The sequence below is a fragment of the Lepidochelys olivacea genome (genome assembly GCF_965140295.1).
Source record: "Lepidochelys olivacea isolate rLepOli2 genome assembly, chromosome: 1".
In the NCBI taxonomy this organism is placed as follows: domain Eukaryota; kingdom Metazoa; phylum Chordata; order Testudines; family Cheloniidae; genus Lepidochelys; species Lepidochelys olivacea.
Genome location: NC_140411.1, coordinates 79,742,625 through 79,760,501, shown reverse-complemented (window position 1 = coordinate 79,760,501; position 17,877 = coordinate 79,742,625). Strand labels below are relative to the sequence as shown.

General features: G+C 39.1%; 1 protein-coding gene across 4 annotated transcripts in view; it reads right to left on the bottom strand.

The window, feature by feature from the left end:
- Positions 1 to 17,877, bottom strand: part of BORA (BORA aurora kinase A activator) — a 47,071-nt gene that overhangs the window by 5,317 nt on the left and 23,877 nt on the right. For 2 of the 4 annotated variants that reach the window (XM_084632677.1, XM_084632678.1), the window contains exons 5-12: positions 16,428 to 16,509; positions 15,449 to 15,514; positions 14,629 to 14,685; positions 11,738 to 11,961; positions 8,495 to 8,648; positions 6,503 to 7,110; positions 5,470 to 5,601; positions 585 to 762 (exon numbers count right to left, since the gene is read on the bottom strand). In XM_084632677.1, the coding sequence (XP_084488803.1) occupies positions 585 to 762; positions 5,470 to 5,601; positions 6,503 to 7,110; positions 8,495 to 8,648; positions 11,738 to 11,961; positions 14,629 to 14,685; positions 15,449 to 15,514; positions 16,428 to 16,509 (1,501 nt within the window). The remainder of the gene's footprint in view (positions 1 to 584; positions 763 to 5,469; positions 5,602 to 6,502; positions 7,111 to 8,494; positions 8,649 to 11,737; positions 11,962 to 14,628; positions 14,686 to 15,448; positions 15,515 to 16,427; positions 16,510 to 17,877) is intronic. The other 2 variants (XM_084632680.1, XM_084632679.1) reach the window with 2 other exon arrangements.

The following is a 17,877-nucleotide window of genomic DNA, read 5'->3' as shown; positions in this document are numbered from 1 at the left end:
AAATGTAGAAAAACATTCAAAATATTTAATAAATTTATATTGGTATTCTATTGTTTAAACAGTGCGATTAATCATGATTAATTTTTTTTTGAGTTAATTGCATGAATTAACTGCGATTAATTGAGAGCCCTAATGTGAATGTTGTCCAGTGTCCAAACATAGAAACATTAGATTAAGAAACTGCTAAATATTCACCCATTCTAAGGTTGCTAAAATGTAGAGTGTATTTCTATTGAAGCTGGTACAGCTAAGATTTGGGAACAATTTGACACCTCTAGAAACCTGCCACTAGTGTTCACGGAAACAGCTCAAAAGAAAAAATGCTATCAATTTTTGTTTCAAGTCCAGCTCACAGCCTCCCTAATTTTCCATGTCCAGTGGATGTGGGTTAGGAGAACCTGTATAGATTGCTGCTTCCCAGCTCCCTATAATACATATGAAACAAGCAGCAAGGCAGCAGTTTGGTCTGCTCCCTGAACTCAGTTGTAGTATTACTGTGTTCATCATTCTTCAGGTCCTACAAGATAAATTATTAACAGGTACCAGCCAATAGCATTTTAAGTTCTCCATAAAAATCCACATACCATTTTTGTGTAATCCCTGAATCTGATGTTCGTTGGTATGTTTCCAAGTAGAAAAGTTGCAAGTTGCATTTTGGCTGAATAATGTATTGTATGTTTTTACTTTATGGAAACATGGTTGAATCTCTGGAGACTTTGCCCTCAACAGCTGATTGTCTTTATGGTTTAAAACAGGAAACTCCTAGGTTTGTAAACAAATTTCTTTTATTATCATTCTTTCAAAAATTCTCATTTCAATAAGTTAACAATTCAGACCTCACTTCATTTGAATCAGTCCCTGCTATAACGGGTGCTGATCTCAGGATATTACAGAAACAAGGTGGTTGAGGCAATATCTTTTATTGGACCAACTTCTGATGATGAAAGAGAGCTTACACATGCTGTAGAAGAACTCTGTGCAAGCTAGAAAGCTTGTCTCTTTCACCACCAGAAGTTGGTCCAATAAAATACATTATCTCAACCATCTTGTCTCCTTGTTATAAAGGATCATTTTGGGGGTTAAGTCACTGGAAGTTTCAGATCACCAGTATAAAACAGTTTTATCTTCATCCCTTCCTGAAAATTAAAACAGAAATAAAAAACAGCTATTTCCCCTATAGTAACTATGGTTCTTAGAGGTGTTGTCAACTTCTGGTGCACATGCACCCTGTGTGAGTGAGATTGGATGCTTTTGGCCTGCAGTGTCCATTGGGAGAGAGGCATGCCCTGATCGCTCGTGTGTGTCATCATTTCCCCCTCCCCGCAAGGGCATAAAGGGCAGAGCAGAGCCAGCTGCTCCTCAGTTCCTGCACAAATACAAATTTGGGGTAAAAGGGGACTCTGTAGTAGTGGGGAAGGAAGACAGGTCATGGAATACACATAGACAATATCTCAAAGTTACCATTCGCTTTCATGTGATTCTCCATACATATTTCTCTGCTGATGATTCTCAAACTTTGACCTGATGTACTTGCTCAATAGCTACTCAAATATCAACTGCAGGACCGCTCTGCCAAAACGGGTATTAGATTCTGATGCCTCAACTGGGGAATAATGTCATGTAAATATATGACCAGATCCCCAGGTCACTGAAGACCTTCAGATTTCAGAGATGGTTACACTTTTCAAGAAAGCCATAGAATTTACCTCAGCTCTAGTGGAGTGAGCCCTAACCTGCACTGAGGATCTAATTTGCCTAGCTCATAAAACCCTAAAGTAAGTAGACACCCACTTAGATAGCCTCTGGGAAGATGCCTGACCTTTCATCCAACCTGCAAAAGCTACAATTAGTCAAAAGAAAACTAAACGTTTTGGTCCTATCCAGATAAAATAACAGAGGCTTAAGCACATCCAGGGTATGCAAATTTGGCTTCCTCTTGGTGGGAGTGGAGTTTAGGGAAGAGCACAGGTACATGACCCATTTGATTCAAATGCAAGTCTGAGACTACCTTGGGTAAAAATGTAGTGTGGGGCCTAAGGGTGACCTTCTCCTTATGGACTACAGCATCTGATGGGCCAGAATTAAGTGCTTGTATTTTTCCTATTTTCCACGCTGATATAATTGCCACTAAAAAGGCCATTTTCAAGGACAAATGATATTAGGAGCTCAAAGGGAGTTGCCATCAACCCAGCTAGGACTGCACAGAGATGCTAGGGGGGAAGTGACTGATTGGGGAAAAACATGAATGAGACCCGTAAGCCTAGCTACCACAAGATGGGAGAAAATGGTGTTGCCCTGCATGGAGGAGATGGTCAGCTGATTCTCTGCCATAGAGCTAATGGACAATCCTTTTTTTAAAAAAAAAAAATCTTAGTAGATATGCAGATTCCAGCTATTCTGGACTCTGCATATCTAGAGGAAATATGCTATTGACCCCACTTTTGAAATGTTACAGATAAAGGATCCTGAGTGTCCATTTGTGGTCTTCTAAGAATTGCTTTATTAGGTGGCAGTTCCCTGGGGACAACTCCAACAATGTCCTTGGTGCCAAGATCATCAGTCCTGAGAGAGTAAACATCAGTACCATAGATTTGGTATTGGGCATGGCTTGAATCTTTTCATAGGCCAGTACCATGTTCTCCAGGGTGTCATCAGGACTCATTCTGGGCTGAGCCACCCTTTGAGGGAGTGAAGTGAGAGTTTTGCTTCTTCCAGCTAGGCCCTTCCCAGAGGCAAAAAAGGCACCTTGAGTGACCATTGTTAAAGAACACAGCTGTCTCACATGAAGGGCAGTTCTTGAAGCCAGGAGACTTTAGGTATGTCTACACCTTGAGCTGGTTGCGTGATTCCCAGCTTACATAGACATACTTGGGCTAGCTCTTATCAACCTACCACACAAAACAGTAATATAGCCAGGGTGGCACAGACGGTAGCAGTGGCACAGGCTAGCCATGCCAAATACAAACCCATCTGAATCCTGTCCATACATATTCAGCACAGTTAACCTATGCTGCCACTTGCTGCTTCCCATGCTTCACTACTCTCTTTAGCATGCTAGCTACACAAACTGGGAATCACACCCTCAGCTCCAAGTGTAGATAGAACCTTTGGTTCAGACAGAGGAAAAAATTCCTAACACTAACAGAAGCTTGGGGGTGTTTTTGCCAACAGATGTACCAACCCTGTACACACTAACAGTAACTAATTTAACACCTAACTAACAATACAAAGATATGTTTATTTGCTTCATAAAGCACATAGTGATGCAGACACTGCAGGATTCTGTCTCACAGCCATGGATGGTAAGAAAGAACTGAAGGGCAGTCGGACCCATTCTGACCTTGGGTGGGGATGTCTGAGGGCATTCAAGCTGCAGACACAGCCCCAACAGATACTGCTGTGCAATATAATCTGATTTCATGCACACAGGGCATAGGTGTACCAAGAGTGGAATACATACAAACATTTGAAGAACTGAATAATTCCCCTTTGTTTTAGTCTAATATATCCCCTTTCACTATTCTCAGAAACTGTATTATGTGTTTGTTGCTTTCCCTTGCCTCTGTACAATGAGATCACAAGTGGAAGTAGAGATCTCAAGTTGAAAAATTCTCTTAAAGACATTCCTCAGCATACTGAATCAAGTCAACACCATGGAACTTTTAAGATACCCAGGGACGGCACGTTGTCCATTTGTAGTCTCACCAATGTTTTTGCCAAAGAACACTGGGCCAAGTTCTCCCCAAGCCCCCAGTGCTTTTTACTCCTGATGGAATTCTGCACGCCCGCACAGGCAGGGAATTGTTATGGTGATCAGATATCTATCCCTCCATGCAGAAAAAAGAAGAAATCTTCTGGAGACACGTGCCTCTTCCTGGACAGCCTAGGCGGCGCATCTGTTCCAGCACACCTGGAGCAGCCATCAGAGACGCAAATCACTGCGGGGGCAGGATGTACGCACCTGCCTGGGAGACATTAATCACCGTCGGGGGTGGAGTGGGCTGGGCATGCATGTGTGTGAACAAGCCAGAGAGACTTGCTACAGAGTGGCTTGCCGGGCATGGGGGGCTTGGGGTTGTTAAGCATGAGACAGGCTCTGTCCCCCGAGGCAGAAATGTAGTAGCCTGCCTGCCTATGTTCCTTTACTGCAAGGAAGCAAGCAGCTGTTTTGCCAGAGTTAGAAATGCAATCAGCCAGTGTCATCCCTTAAACTGCATGGAGGCTCATTTTATAACAGGGATTGGATTGAAACAAAATTCAGTCAGTTTTTGCTTGAGATGGGATAAGGTGTGGAAGAATAAGAGTCTGCTCTGTGCATTCCTTCAAAACTGTTTCAATGTTTGAAATAAAAGATTGTTCTAAATGTGAAAATAACACATTGTTAATGTTGCTATTGATCGTTAATTGATCTCATTCTCTGAGACAAAAATGTAGCAGCCTGCCTGAATAGTAACATTGTTAATGTTCCTATTGTTAACTAACTGTTCCCATTCTCAGCCAATTCCCCTCAGAAGCATAAAACACGGAAGAGTTTTAAGGCTCCTTTACATTGCTAGAGTGATGTAAAGGAGCCTTATTATAAATGACCATAAGGGAATCCTCAGCAGGAGATCTATGTGCTTTCTTACTTTTTTTCCTGTGCCAAAGTGGCCCAATGGAGTTAGATTACAGATCAGGATTTATTTTACTTACCCATTAAAAAACAACAACAACAAAAAATAAAAGACTGAGGGCAAATAAAACATTTATCAAGAAGTCACTAAAATGTCAGGACAATCAGAACCAAGCACTTCCCAAAATACCCAGCCCGGTCCAGATGAAGTTACTAAAGGGCAAAAGGGATATATTTGTTCTTTTGCATGACATCAAAAACGGCTACACCAGGTTCTCATGCTCGAGAATTCCCTACAAAACTGCATGTAGACGGGGACAAATTATTTTGCACATCCTGCAACGTTGTTCTCATCCATGACTGATGGTCTGTAATTGTGGATCATTTTGCATTTAAAAAACAAAAAAACCGACATTATTTTGACAAATAACATATGCAGAATTTTTAATTTTTTGGCACAGAATTCCCCCAGGAATAGCCTTTGCTGTCATCAGAACACGTGAATTTTAAAATTAGGATTTTCAGTATATTTTTCTTTATTTTACAGATCCATGTTTTTAATCTAATACTTGACACTAAGACCAAATAAATTTGCTGTCTACAAGTTCCCACAGGTTCTTAGAAACAATCTGTCAAATCCCTGACCTAGCAGGGAGTGGTGTGAAGGAATGGATATTGAAAATGGAAAAACATATTCTACAGACTAACAAATTTATTTGAGCATAAGCTGTAGTTCACGAAAGATTATGCTCAAATAAATTTGTTAGTCTCTGAAGTGCCACAAGTACTCCTTTTCTTTTTGCAAATAGACTAACACGGCTGCTACTCTGAAACATATCATTCTATGCATTTCCTACCTTAGTTCTGGAAAGCTGAGATTTGTTCTGAGCCTCATAAGAATGTACATTATTGTCTCTGCAATTGTTCTCAGCCCCAACTGTATCCATAATGCTGCTTCCACATGTCTGTGTATTATAGCCACTGTCCACCTAGGAACAAAAGCCAGGAATTAATATCCTATGTACTCTGTTCCAGATAAGCTCCCCTATTTCTTGTGCATTACTTATTTTAATTTACATTTGTATTGCCCCTACTTCATAATCCTTTCATACTGTATTTATAAACTTAATCTATCATACAAGCTATACATATCACTGATTAAAATATGAACCATTGAAATACAGCCACATCTAAAGGTGATATCTGGCAACTGTTTAACAATGCATGCTTAGAGTCACTTCTGTCCTAAACTATTATCTGATTGAAACTTCAGGGAAAAGTTAAATAGGCAAATTGGAAATACTTGTGAGTACAAGTACATGCCCTTTGGACATTTAATGGTCACAACTGAGAACTTTTCAAATATTAAGGTGTCAGCATCTTCAGCAGGACAGTTCCTACTACTATCATCATAGTTTCTTCACTACCTTCAAAAACCAGGACTTCTTTGGAGACCTCCTATACAAGGTGATATGGCTAGATGTGTGTGGCTTGCATATTTTACAAGATAATACAATTGCAGGCTTAAATAAAATTGACAATCTATTTGTGACTTAAAAAGCAAAAGGCAGCTGCATTATGTAATAACTTAGTTAACTGCAGCAGATTCATTAGAAACAAGAGGAGATAGTAAATTGGTCAACCAGAATCCAAGTAGTTTGGGATTAATCCACATTTACTACTGTGGTAGCATAAGAAATATTTCCTTGAATTGCTGTGTTGCCAGTCAAATAGAACAAGCTTTAAGTCACACAATTCAGTGTTTACACCCCATCAGATAAGAGCTGACAGAAAGTATATCCAGAATGGTAGAGGGACAAATGTGAAAACTGAGAGATTAAACTTGGGGTATAATTTACTAAATTATTTAAATAAAACAAAAACCCTTACCTGAATACTACTGCTGTCACAAGGAATTACACTGCTTTCCGCAAGAGGTGATATGCACATGTGAGAGCTTTCAATACTGAAAGTAATTCCTGTCATGAAGCTGGTCATTGGCATACTGCTATTACCAACACATTCCTTAACCCAAGTGTTCTCATCTGACACCTCAACTGTATCAACCATATCAACAGTATTATTTTCTTTTAAACCTTCTATATCTTGCAACGATGCCAGTCCTTGTTCACAAGCTTCAGAGTGATCTGGTGAAATAGATACAGTTGCCACAACTAGATGTGTACCGTGTGCAAAAGTATCACCATCCTGCTGCTGTAAATTTACTCCAGTGTCCATCTGTGGTAACAGAACTTCTGCAGGTAGGGCATTCTCTTTGTCTTCTGCCTCTTCGTTGTGATTTTCAAGGGTAAATGGTATCCTAATAAGGGAAGTTTGATATTGTGCAGTCCCTCTGCATGCTCCAAGTCTCATAGGAGAGCAATTTTTAATTGGAGAACAGCCATCTATATAAGGACTTCTAGTACTTGGGGGTGTCATTCTGTTTGAGACTGGTGCAGACGGAACATCCGGAGAACGAAAAGTCAACTTTCTTTGTTCTGTCCATAGTAAAAACAGAATAATTCAATTCATTAGATATCAGATGGAGGAAAAGCTAACAGTCTGAATCCTAGGACCAGAAGTCACTAGAACAACTACAGCCACACTAAGCGGTGATTCTCTTGAGTATCATCTCCTAGCACTAAAGGCATTTGATACAACTATTTTTAAAAGTTATACTTGTTACACACACGTTTAGCCATCATACTTTCAAATTTTAATCCTGCTTATCTAAAGCTTTCCTTTCTCTGAAAGGTCTACTACTGCAGAGACCAGGTCAGGGATCGGCAATCTTTGGCACACAGCCCGCCAAGATAAGCCCCCTTGCGAGCGGTTTGTTTACTTGCCGCGTCCACAGGTTCGGCCGAGCGCAGCTCCCTCTGGCTGCGGTTCGCCGATCCAGGCCAAGGGATGTGCTGGCTGCCGCTTCCTGCAGCCCCCATTGGCCTGGAGCGGCGAACCATGGCTAGCGTGAGCTGTGATCAGCCGAACCTGTGGACGCGGCAGGTAAACAAACCAGCCTAGCCCGCCAGGGGGCTTACCCTGGCGGGCCCCCGCGTCCCAAAGGTTGCCGATCCCTGGATCGGGTTTTCAAATGGCAGTACCAAATTGTGTCAAAATGAACAGTCCCTTACCCCCAAATGCTTCCAGTCCAATGACCTAAAATCCATACTAGGCAAGTACTGTAGATTTCTTAGAACACATTAGTTCTACAAAAGCTTTTTGAGGGTGAAAATTATCAGAACTTTATACAATCAGGCATAAAGTGGAAAGTAGCTATTCAGACTTTATACATAACTTTGCAGAAGTATCTCATAGCAGGTTCTGACTGAATCAGCTATGCAAACAGACTAAGATTTTACAGAACACAGAATACCAATACTGCCAAATTGCAACAAATTATGGAGTCTGATATGGATAAGCATCCACTAGGTTTCTAAACTAGTGAATTCATTTAATCTCAGCTTAATCTAGTTATGGGGATCAGGGCTCAAATGTAAGACACTAACCCTATCAAAATAGTTTTTCCTACAACAATTCTGACTGCTCATCTTATTTTTGATACATAACTTCAAACAAAACCCTTCTCCTCAGATCATATTGCTCCCCTTTACTTTATTTCATACTATGAGTTTTCATGATTCCTTTTTCCACTTTTTCCCACTAAAAAAATTTATTTTTTTGCACTTTCTAAGTAATTCTGTTCAGGTAAACATTTTATACATTTACATTGATGACACTTTACTGTTCAACATGCCATGTGCCATACTAGATGAGACCACTGGACTATCAAGTCAAGTACCTGCCTCTAGATGGATCGTTTTTTCATCACAAGAAATACAAGCTGCATGAAAGGAGACTGTATATAAAGTCAAACCATACCTGACAATGGTGTCTTCCTTATCTGAAAAGCAATTGGAGAAAAAGTAGGGGAAGCAATATTTGCAGGGGACCTCTCTGGAAACGTGGGACTGGTAATGCTTCCCAGACTGTATGCCCTTGTACCTCCCTGAATAGGACTGGAGGAAAACTGACCCTTTAATACAAAGAGTAAGAATTAGCTTTTACATAATATAAATTTATAGACTGATGTACAAATTTGTAGACTTGAAAGTACAGTGCTACTGGGAAAATAATTCTATTCCTGCTTCACTGACACTCTCAATCAAGCATTTCACTGCTGCAATATTCCATTTGAAATTCTCCAGTTGGATTTTATGATGCCTCATAGGAAATCCAATGCTTCCAAAGAGGAGTACTAATTAAGACTATGTTATCAATCATATTAGAACTAACAGGAGCCAGACTACTGTATAAGGATTTTCCTAATCAACAGCCAAATTACTGTTTAGTATTTGTATTATTGTTATGCCTACAACGTTTTATCTCCCAAATGGCAGACACCCCAAAGCAGAATGGAATGTTGCCCCCAATGCAGTGACAGATTGAGTAGACTGCACACTGACACCATTGGATATTTTAACAGAATCCACACTATCTGAAGGACATAACTTTGAAGTCAACCAAAACAGACCTTTCATCTGAAAGAGTCAGAAGAAGCTGTGCTCTTATCTCAGGCCAAATCTACAGTAGGAACAGTTTGTTTTCATAGGTATAACCCACATATTGTATTGGTAAAGTAGTAATTGTGTGGACACAGAGTTTGCTGGCAAAACTGCGGTTTTGCCAAAATAGCTTATTCAAGCCCCCTAACAAAATAAGTTCTACTGGAAAAAGCACAGTACATAACTCAGCGTTTTTGCCAACACAGTTATAATGGTCAGAGACCACAGACATAGCATCTCTGACTAACATAACTATGCCAGCAAAAGTCTTTTGTTTAGATCTATTCTCAGCAGGAAGTAGCAATTTGCACATCACCAGAAAATGTGAGTTGGAGCTAAGAAAAACAACGTTCAGACATTCATGCCTTAGTTGTGATCTTGTTTTCATTTAGTATAATATGCTCCTGGCTGGTTGAAGGTCTCATTTAAAGTGAGTTTGTGTTGGAAACTGATGGCTCAAGAAATTGATGGACTTCCAATTCACTTGTAGTTCACTTCCAATTCACTTGTATATTAAAGCATGCCAGAGGTGCATCTGTATTTTACATTCCTAGATCTAAGAGTTCTGAACAAAGATCACAAATGAGTAAATAGCACTGTAAACATAGCAGTTCTGTAATACGATACCATCCTTTCAAGGAAAATACTTATTCTACTTTGAAGTGTAAAAAAAGTGCCTTTTTTGCTTTATTATGTATAAGGCTTCTGATTTTTGGTTTTATTCCATAAACACCCTTGACACAAATGAGCGGGGGAGGGAAGAGAAACTGGAGTTCATCCACTGAATACCAGAAAATCACCACAAATGGTTACTTGTATCTAAGGCTTGTTTACACAGAGAAGTAATGCAGACTACAGGGGAGAGATTTCTAAAGTGCACTAAACATGCTGCATGTTAACTGGTCCATGAAGATCCTGCTGCTGTGCACTTAAGGTTCCCTAGGGTGCTCTGAAGTCATGTTGTTTGAAGCATTATGTGTTAAAGCATTCTAGGAAACATTACAGTGAGATTACTCATTACAGTATACATAAGCAGAAAGCCCCTATATTATATATACACCTATATTTTATATATCTACATAAAACTTGAAAATTGCTACAAATAACCCCAAAAAACAAAAGCCCTAACTACATATAAATATCTGTAAAGTTTTCCTCAGACATTCTGCTTTTCTTTTCTTTTTTTTTAATTAAAAATCATGTTTTGCCTACTTTTCCCAGAAATACTATGGATTACTAGAGAATTAGTAGGTTTAGGATACACACCAAGAAAGTAAGCAAACCCTGTCTGAGAAGGAACGTGATTTTTATTCGGATTTGTTAACAAAAAGTTAACTATTGTTTGGAGAATGGATCTTTAACATTCAACACTTCCCTTTCAAGGGGTTAAAGAAAGTCCACAACCTCACTCAGACCACCAAGTTCTCTGCAAACTCAGGGAAGACCAGATTTATTTCTGAAGTGTTTGTTTTTTTAAAACAAGCACAGAACAACCCCCTTTTAGGTACACTGGGTCATTTATACAATTGAAAGAAAGAAAGAAAGAAAGAAAGAAAGAAAGAAAGAAAGAAAGAAAGAAAGAAAGAAAGAAAGAAAGAAAGAAAGAAAGAAAGAAAGAAAGAAAGAAAGAAAGAAAGAAAGAAAGAAAGAAAGAAAGAAAGAAAGAAAGAAAGAAAGAAAGAAAGAAAGAAAGAAAGAAAGAAAGAAAGAAAGAAAGAAAGAAAGAAAGAAAGAAAGGGCACAAATCTTTCTTCTTTGCAGATCAACTTTAAGGGAAAGCAACTAGAGCAATTATATACACCAAATGGTGTTTCAGGTACTAATCAAGCCAAGGACTAAGATGATATTTTTGGTATGCAAACTTAATGAGTTTACGAAGGCATGGCTGCAATATGATCTCAGCCAATAAAGTCTTTCTGTAAAGTGCATCCTATATGGAAAGATCAAAGAGACTTCACAAGCTATTCATATTCGAATCATTCCCTCTCATTCTGTTACGTCAATATCATTCAGACACAAATACATTGGGCAGAGAAAATAGCAGCTCTTCAACAGTGAATATCAGGACTAAACAACAATTTGATAGGGAAAGAAAAGCATAAATTTTAAGTTAAAAAACATGAAGTTTTAGTTAGGCACAATTTAGTTCCAAAATTGGAATTTGACCAGGACCCTGGGTATTAACACCACTCTTTAATTACTTCAGTTGTGTAGACTATTCAAAAGCGGCACTTCAGCTGGTGAAATCTGATCAGATACAATCAGAAGTGGTTCTGCTGCTTTAGAATCAGAGGAGTAGCCTTGTTAGTCTGTATCCACAAAAACAACGAGGAGTCTGGTGGCACCTTAAAGACCAACAGATTTATTTGGGCATAAGCTTTCGTGGGTAAAAATGTTGCATCTGAAGAAGTGGGTTTTTTACCCACAAAAGCTTATGCCCAAATACATCTGTTAGCCTTGAAGGTGCCACTGGACTCCTTGTTGTTTTTGCTGCTTCAGAGAATTTCATGTGTACCAGCTAAATCAGCACATACACAAAGAAAATGAAAAGGCTTCTTACTGAACTAGATGTTTCCACAGGGCTTCTGCACCGGGCTGGAGAAATATCTATTGAACATAGCACTCCAAGTGATGCTGGTGGATTATTACAAGGGCTTTGTGGAGAAAGAGACAAACACTCAGATACACTTCCATTCTCATCTAAAAACAGCTTTCTTCTCAGTGATGAGGAGCTTAGGCTTTCCTGAGACTGGTCTGCAAATTCTTCTGTTCTAAAATATTCACCTAAAGAAAAAAGAAAAAAAGTTTGTTGGCAAGTTTAATTAGCCAGTCTTGTCTTATTTCTCCTGTCTACAGAAAAAGTATGGGGGAACAAAGGGGACAAGGACCTCGTCTGCACAGTCATAAACAGCCACTGAATTCTGTAACTGCTGAAATTGTTAATAATATTTTAGCCATGCTGTGGGCATTAGACTAAGCAGTGTTATAACAAGGTTAATATAAAGTCAGGGCTTTCCCCCCATAAACGCTGGGTTTATTAAAATTTGCTGTAATGTGATTTTTCCCACACATGGAAGCTGGTCCAAATGTATCAACCCCAGTTCAGTCATGACAATGTTGAATAGTTTCTGTTAAACTATTCTGCTTGTGTAGACAAGGCTTTTCGGACAGCTGCCATTCCAAATGATCATGCTTACAGAACTCCCATAGAATCATAGGACTGGAAGGGACCTCGAGAGGTCATCTAGTCCAGTCCCCTGCACTTATGACAGGACTTAGTATTATCTAGACCATCCCTGATTGTCCAACCTGTATGCAGTGGAATGCACATTCTGGCCATCTTACCCAAGAAAAGATGTACAGGCAGGAAGTACCCAGCCAGAAGGCTGGAAACTCTTCTGAACGGAAGACTGAATCAAGTCTGTCTAACAGAAGTATCATTAAGGATGCAATCAGTATTTTCCTCCCTATTACCATGTTCTAGTGCAGGGCTTCTCAAACTGGGGGTCGGCACCCCTCAGGGGGTCCGCGAGGTTATTCCAGGGGGGGTTGCAAACTGTCAGCCTCCACCCGAAACCCTGCTTTGCCTCCAGCATTTATAATGGTGTTAAATATATAAAAAGTGTTTTTAATTTGTAAGGGGAAGGGGTTGCACTCAGAGGCTTGCTATGTGAAAGGGGTCACCAGTAAAAGTTTGAGAAGCACTGAAGTGCAAAGCGGAGGTGGTGACAGATAAAATTTAAGAGCCACTTTGTGGAGTTCTATCAGAGATAGAAAATGGTTTATCAGGCTCCCGTTCTCAAAAGAGAAGGGTAAGTCCCACCCCATCCACCAATGTAGTTCAGCGATGGGATGGAGTCACAAAACCATGGTAGAGATAGAGACTGGTAATTTTATTTGTAATAAGTTGAAAATTCTAAATATTCCATCCAGTGTGTTGCTATGGGTTGAAAGCCCCACCACCAGATGACAGACTGAAAGAAATATTCTGCACCTATAAGCTGGCTCCTCCCTCTGCTCCTTGGGTCCTGCACCATCTCTCCTTGCAGTGGCTGGGTCATGCTTTGTAGCAACGCCGAAGGAAAAACGGTTACTCACCTTCTCGTAACTGTTGTTCTTCAAGATGTGTTGTTCACGTCCATTCCAAATCAGGTGTGTGCACGCCGCGTGCACGGTCACGGGTAAGTTTTTCCCCTAGCAGTTCCCGTCGAGTCAGCTGGGGAGCCCCTGGGTGGCACCTTCCTGGCACTCAATATACGACCCTGCCGACCCGACCCCCTTCAGTTCCTTCTTACCGTCCATCACGGCCGCTGGAACTGTGGCTCGCTTGCTTTGCAAGTCCTCCCTTAGTGCAGTTATCTAGTCTAGTTGTTCTTCCTGTTTTCTAGTTGTTTGCTGATAGTATAGTTATAGTTAATATAAGTGTTTGTGAGCGGGATCTTTCCCGGTCCCCTTACCCCTTCTTGAGCTCTGGGGCATGCCGCAAGGCTTTAAGTCTTGCAGCGTATGCCACAAGCCCATGCCAAATAATGGCCTCCCGGACTCTCGCCTGAGGTGTCTGTGCATGCACACCTGATTGGAATCAACGTGAACAAGCACTCAAAGAACTATTCTTGGTAAAAGCACTCCATCTGTAAAAATCAGGATGCTGGGATGAGGTTGAATTGCATTTTTTTGTTGTGCTGTTTCTCACTTACTTTTTCCCTATGAGCTGTTTGTGTCAGTCACACAGTGGATGTGACCAGGAAGTAGTAACTCGTGAATTATGTGGCCCCAACTAGAGGTAAAGGGAATAAGATGGACTGGTCTAGAATACCTTATTGAGCTCTTCCTACCCAAGTTCTGTTACATAACTCCTGCTTTTTAAGTATTTCACAAAAAGCAAACATTTCCTTTAGATAGGTCAGTGTGCAGTGCAGATAGTATGCACAGTCTTCCTAGTCTGTGTAGCCTAGGAAAGCATGGATATTTTCTTTTGATTCAAGACCTGTGGTCTTCCATTATACCAATGATAAACATGAGGTTACTGTATGCAGTTTTTAAATTCCTGCAAAATGGTCATGCAAACCCAATCTAGCAATTGAGACTATTAGGCTTCCATAGCTAACTTCCAAGCCAGTCTACATTATGAACGCTGGCCCATACTTTAACATACTATCTTTTAAAATATAGCAATACAATGTTTATGTACACTCATCATTGTCCTACCATTCACCATCCCTCCACCTTTTGTTTCTTGTCCTCCCTTGCTGAGCCATGTCTAAATTAGAGCAGGAGCTCCACAGGACAAGGAGCTGTTATCTGTCCAAAACAACATTTGTACTTTGGGCAATTCTATGAATACTCAATTTTGAATCACACTAGGTTTCCAGTGCATTGTATCTCCATTCCTAATCAGCATGCAAAATAGATTTTCAATTTAGACATTCATACATAAAGTACACGACATACCTAATATTTTTTCTAAGTTAAAATCCACAGGCAAAGACAATACTGTCTGACAAGCAGCTGCAATGAATAAAAACAATGAAATTAGCCTACAGTAACTTAGTCAACTAGTGCAAGTAAAAAGTTTAACTTTAAATTGTATTTAACACATAGCTAGTTAAATTAGTGAAACACAATGTGTTGCCATGAGGAAAAGGGAAAAACTTATAGGCCTGGGGTCCTGAATTGGCTACCGTGTATGGAGCAAATCAGGCTCAGGGATAAGTGAAAAGGGTTGTTACACACAAGCTCTCCAGATGGCACCATATCCAGCCACACCTTAGCTGGGGGAAAGGCATTTAAAAAAAAAAAAAAATTCAAGCAAGAAAAATCAATGTAATACCCTGAAAATTGTGTGTTTATGTACAGGTTTCAGAAAATAGTTTCTGTGACCTCGTACAAAATGGAGGGGAGAGGATGTCAAAGAATCTTTATATTATAATGTAATTAAGTTAGTATGCAATTTGGGCTTCAAAGCATAAACAGAACTTTACGTGTAATACTACATGTAGTCACATGTAGAACACATTTATTCCTAGACAAACAGTAACATAAATACCTTGCTGAATTGGGGCCTAAATACATGCCTAACTTTAAGCACTAAGTCGTCCCATTAAATGAGGCTACTCATGTGCTTAAAGATAGGTAAGTGCTCAAGCACCCTGGCAGTATTGAAGCCTAACAAACTTGTTTTTAAAAAGGAGTTCAGTTAGCTTAAATAAAAACTTCTTATATTCCTTTGAGTGCATGTTCATTTTGTCACTTGATACTGTTTTATACCAACCATTGCTTTTTCCAGGTTGCACAGTTAGCTGTCTTCCAATCGGTGAAATGTTATTTAAATCTATACCTGTAAAGCATCATTTAGATAAATTCAGTTAAAACTTAAATTAAAGCTTTTTACCATTCTGAAACATAACAGTTAATCCGATTGTATTGAGGAACTTCTCAAAAATAGTTAGCTACAATAAAATATTGTAATACTTTAGTTTACATCAAACCAAAATATTTTCAGAGAATAAAACTAGAACATGATTTTTGCAACTAAGTTTGGGACTGAGTAAAAAAAACAAACCTAGAGAGGTTATATCAGTTTTTCTGACCAGCTTACGTTGTAAGAGTTTTCCATCAGAAAATGCAATTCAATTGAAATCTAAAAGCTTGTCAAATTATGTTGATATTGCCAACATACTGTTATTTTTTGGGGGGGAAGGGGACACAAGTGAAAAAGTTATTATAGTGTTAAAAGGCCATTCATGACATTTTGGGAATGAAAAGCTTCAATTTTTCTTTTCAAATTGATGGTTTTGAAATTTATTTTGGATTATGTTATACTAAAAAAATCAAAACTATACGTTTTGATCATTTTTTTAAATTACTCAATTCTAAAAAATTTGGTGTGTTCAATAAAATGTAAGAGTCTGTTCAATTTTCCTAGTCAATATAATTATGCTTGTTTTGTGAAAGGGAGAAAGAAGCAAAAAGGTAATTCCGATTATTACAGTGAAATTTAGGTAATGAGAATATAATTGAGACAAAGTATTATCATGAGATCAGAGCTAGGATGAAGTTCACAGGAACTGAAAAAAAACATGAAGCCTAACTTTTTAGGCAAAATCCTGGCCCCACTTAAGTGAGTGTTCCCATCTAGTCACGCTGTCTATAACTTAAAAAAGTTAAACATATACATATTAAACATGCAAAACAGCTGATTTCTAAATTTAAGCTACTAAAAGACACCTTTAGAAACATACACAACTTACATTTAGTGGAATGAAACTGGGAAACTTGCTTCCCTTCATGATCAGTCCAAGGAGAGGGAACGATAAGACTTTTGGTGAAAAACTAGAGGAAAAAACATAATTAGATACTCCCAAACATTAAGACTATCTACTTAATTTTATAAATATGTATTTGCAAGCAACTAGTTGTAAAATCTTGAGTTTTGATTCTTACGGGCATGTTTAACATAGCCAAGATTAATCAAAATTCACCTTGGAACAGCTGATAGCTTTCTATCAGATTTCTTCAGCCACTTATTTTCAAATTCCCTCTCTGAGATACAGCCCAAAACAACACAATTTCAGTTCAAATTAGTGTGGCTGGAAGATATTTTAAAAAGCCATCCATTGTTAAGAAAAAGGTTAACATTTTGAAGCGCCCCATCTTTTTCGAATTCCACAAGTATACTGATAGGTATACCATGTTAGCTTTGACAAAGCTTTCTTCACACATCTGTATTAACATACTCAGTGCTGGTGTCTCAAACATGTCTCATTACTCCAGCAGAGTGATTAGATTTTAAGAGGTCCCATGTACTTTACAGCAAGCTGGAACTAAGTTCTGAGGCAATATAGTGCAGCAGAATGGAAATCACATTTTCAGTACACCACAGTTTTGTACTGACAATTCGGACGCTTTGTAGAAGCAATCAAGAGGAAATTGAAGTTGTTATTGAAGATGAATATGTGGTGACTGTTGGGGCTTTTGGCACCTTGGAAGACATTTAGGATCATAGAAATAAGCATATTTATGACAGGTTCCTGCTAAAAGTTAACAGTACTTGACACTCAAATCATCACTGTTAGGTTTGGATTTTGGAAATGCTCAGATATAAAAGGTGATGGAGGTCATTATAAAAACCTGGATAAAAAAGGGAGAAATTCTCCCACCCTAACCAATACTAGCAAGACCCAAAACACAGTCAAAAGGAAAACTGGAGTAACTGGACTTCTTTGAGAAGTGCTGACCGTATATTCCATTAACAGTGCACAGGTTTCAGAGTAACAGCCGTGTTAGTCTGTATTCACAAAAAGAAAAGGAGTACTTGTGGCACCTTAGAGACTAACCAATTTATTTGAGCATAAGCTTTCGTGAGCTACAGCTCACTTCATCGGATGCACACTGTGGAAAGTGTAGAAGATCTTTTTATATACACACAAAGCATGAAAAAATACCTCCTCCCACCCCACTCTCCTGCTGGTAATAGCTTATCTAAAGTGATAGAGTGATCACTTTATTCAACTTATATCGACTCACAAGCAATGAATCAAAGCAATGGGGGTGGGAGCTCGGAGTTTAGGAACATAAAGATTGGAATAGAGCTTTCCCAACTGTAGTTATCAGATCTCGAGGCTTCAGCGACAGAATAGTGCTTCACAAATGTGTGAACAGATATTCTGGTAGTTGCTTTACATATGTCCAAAACAAACA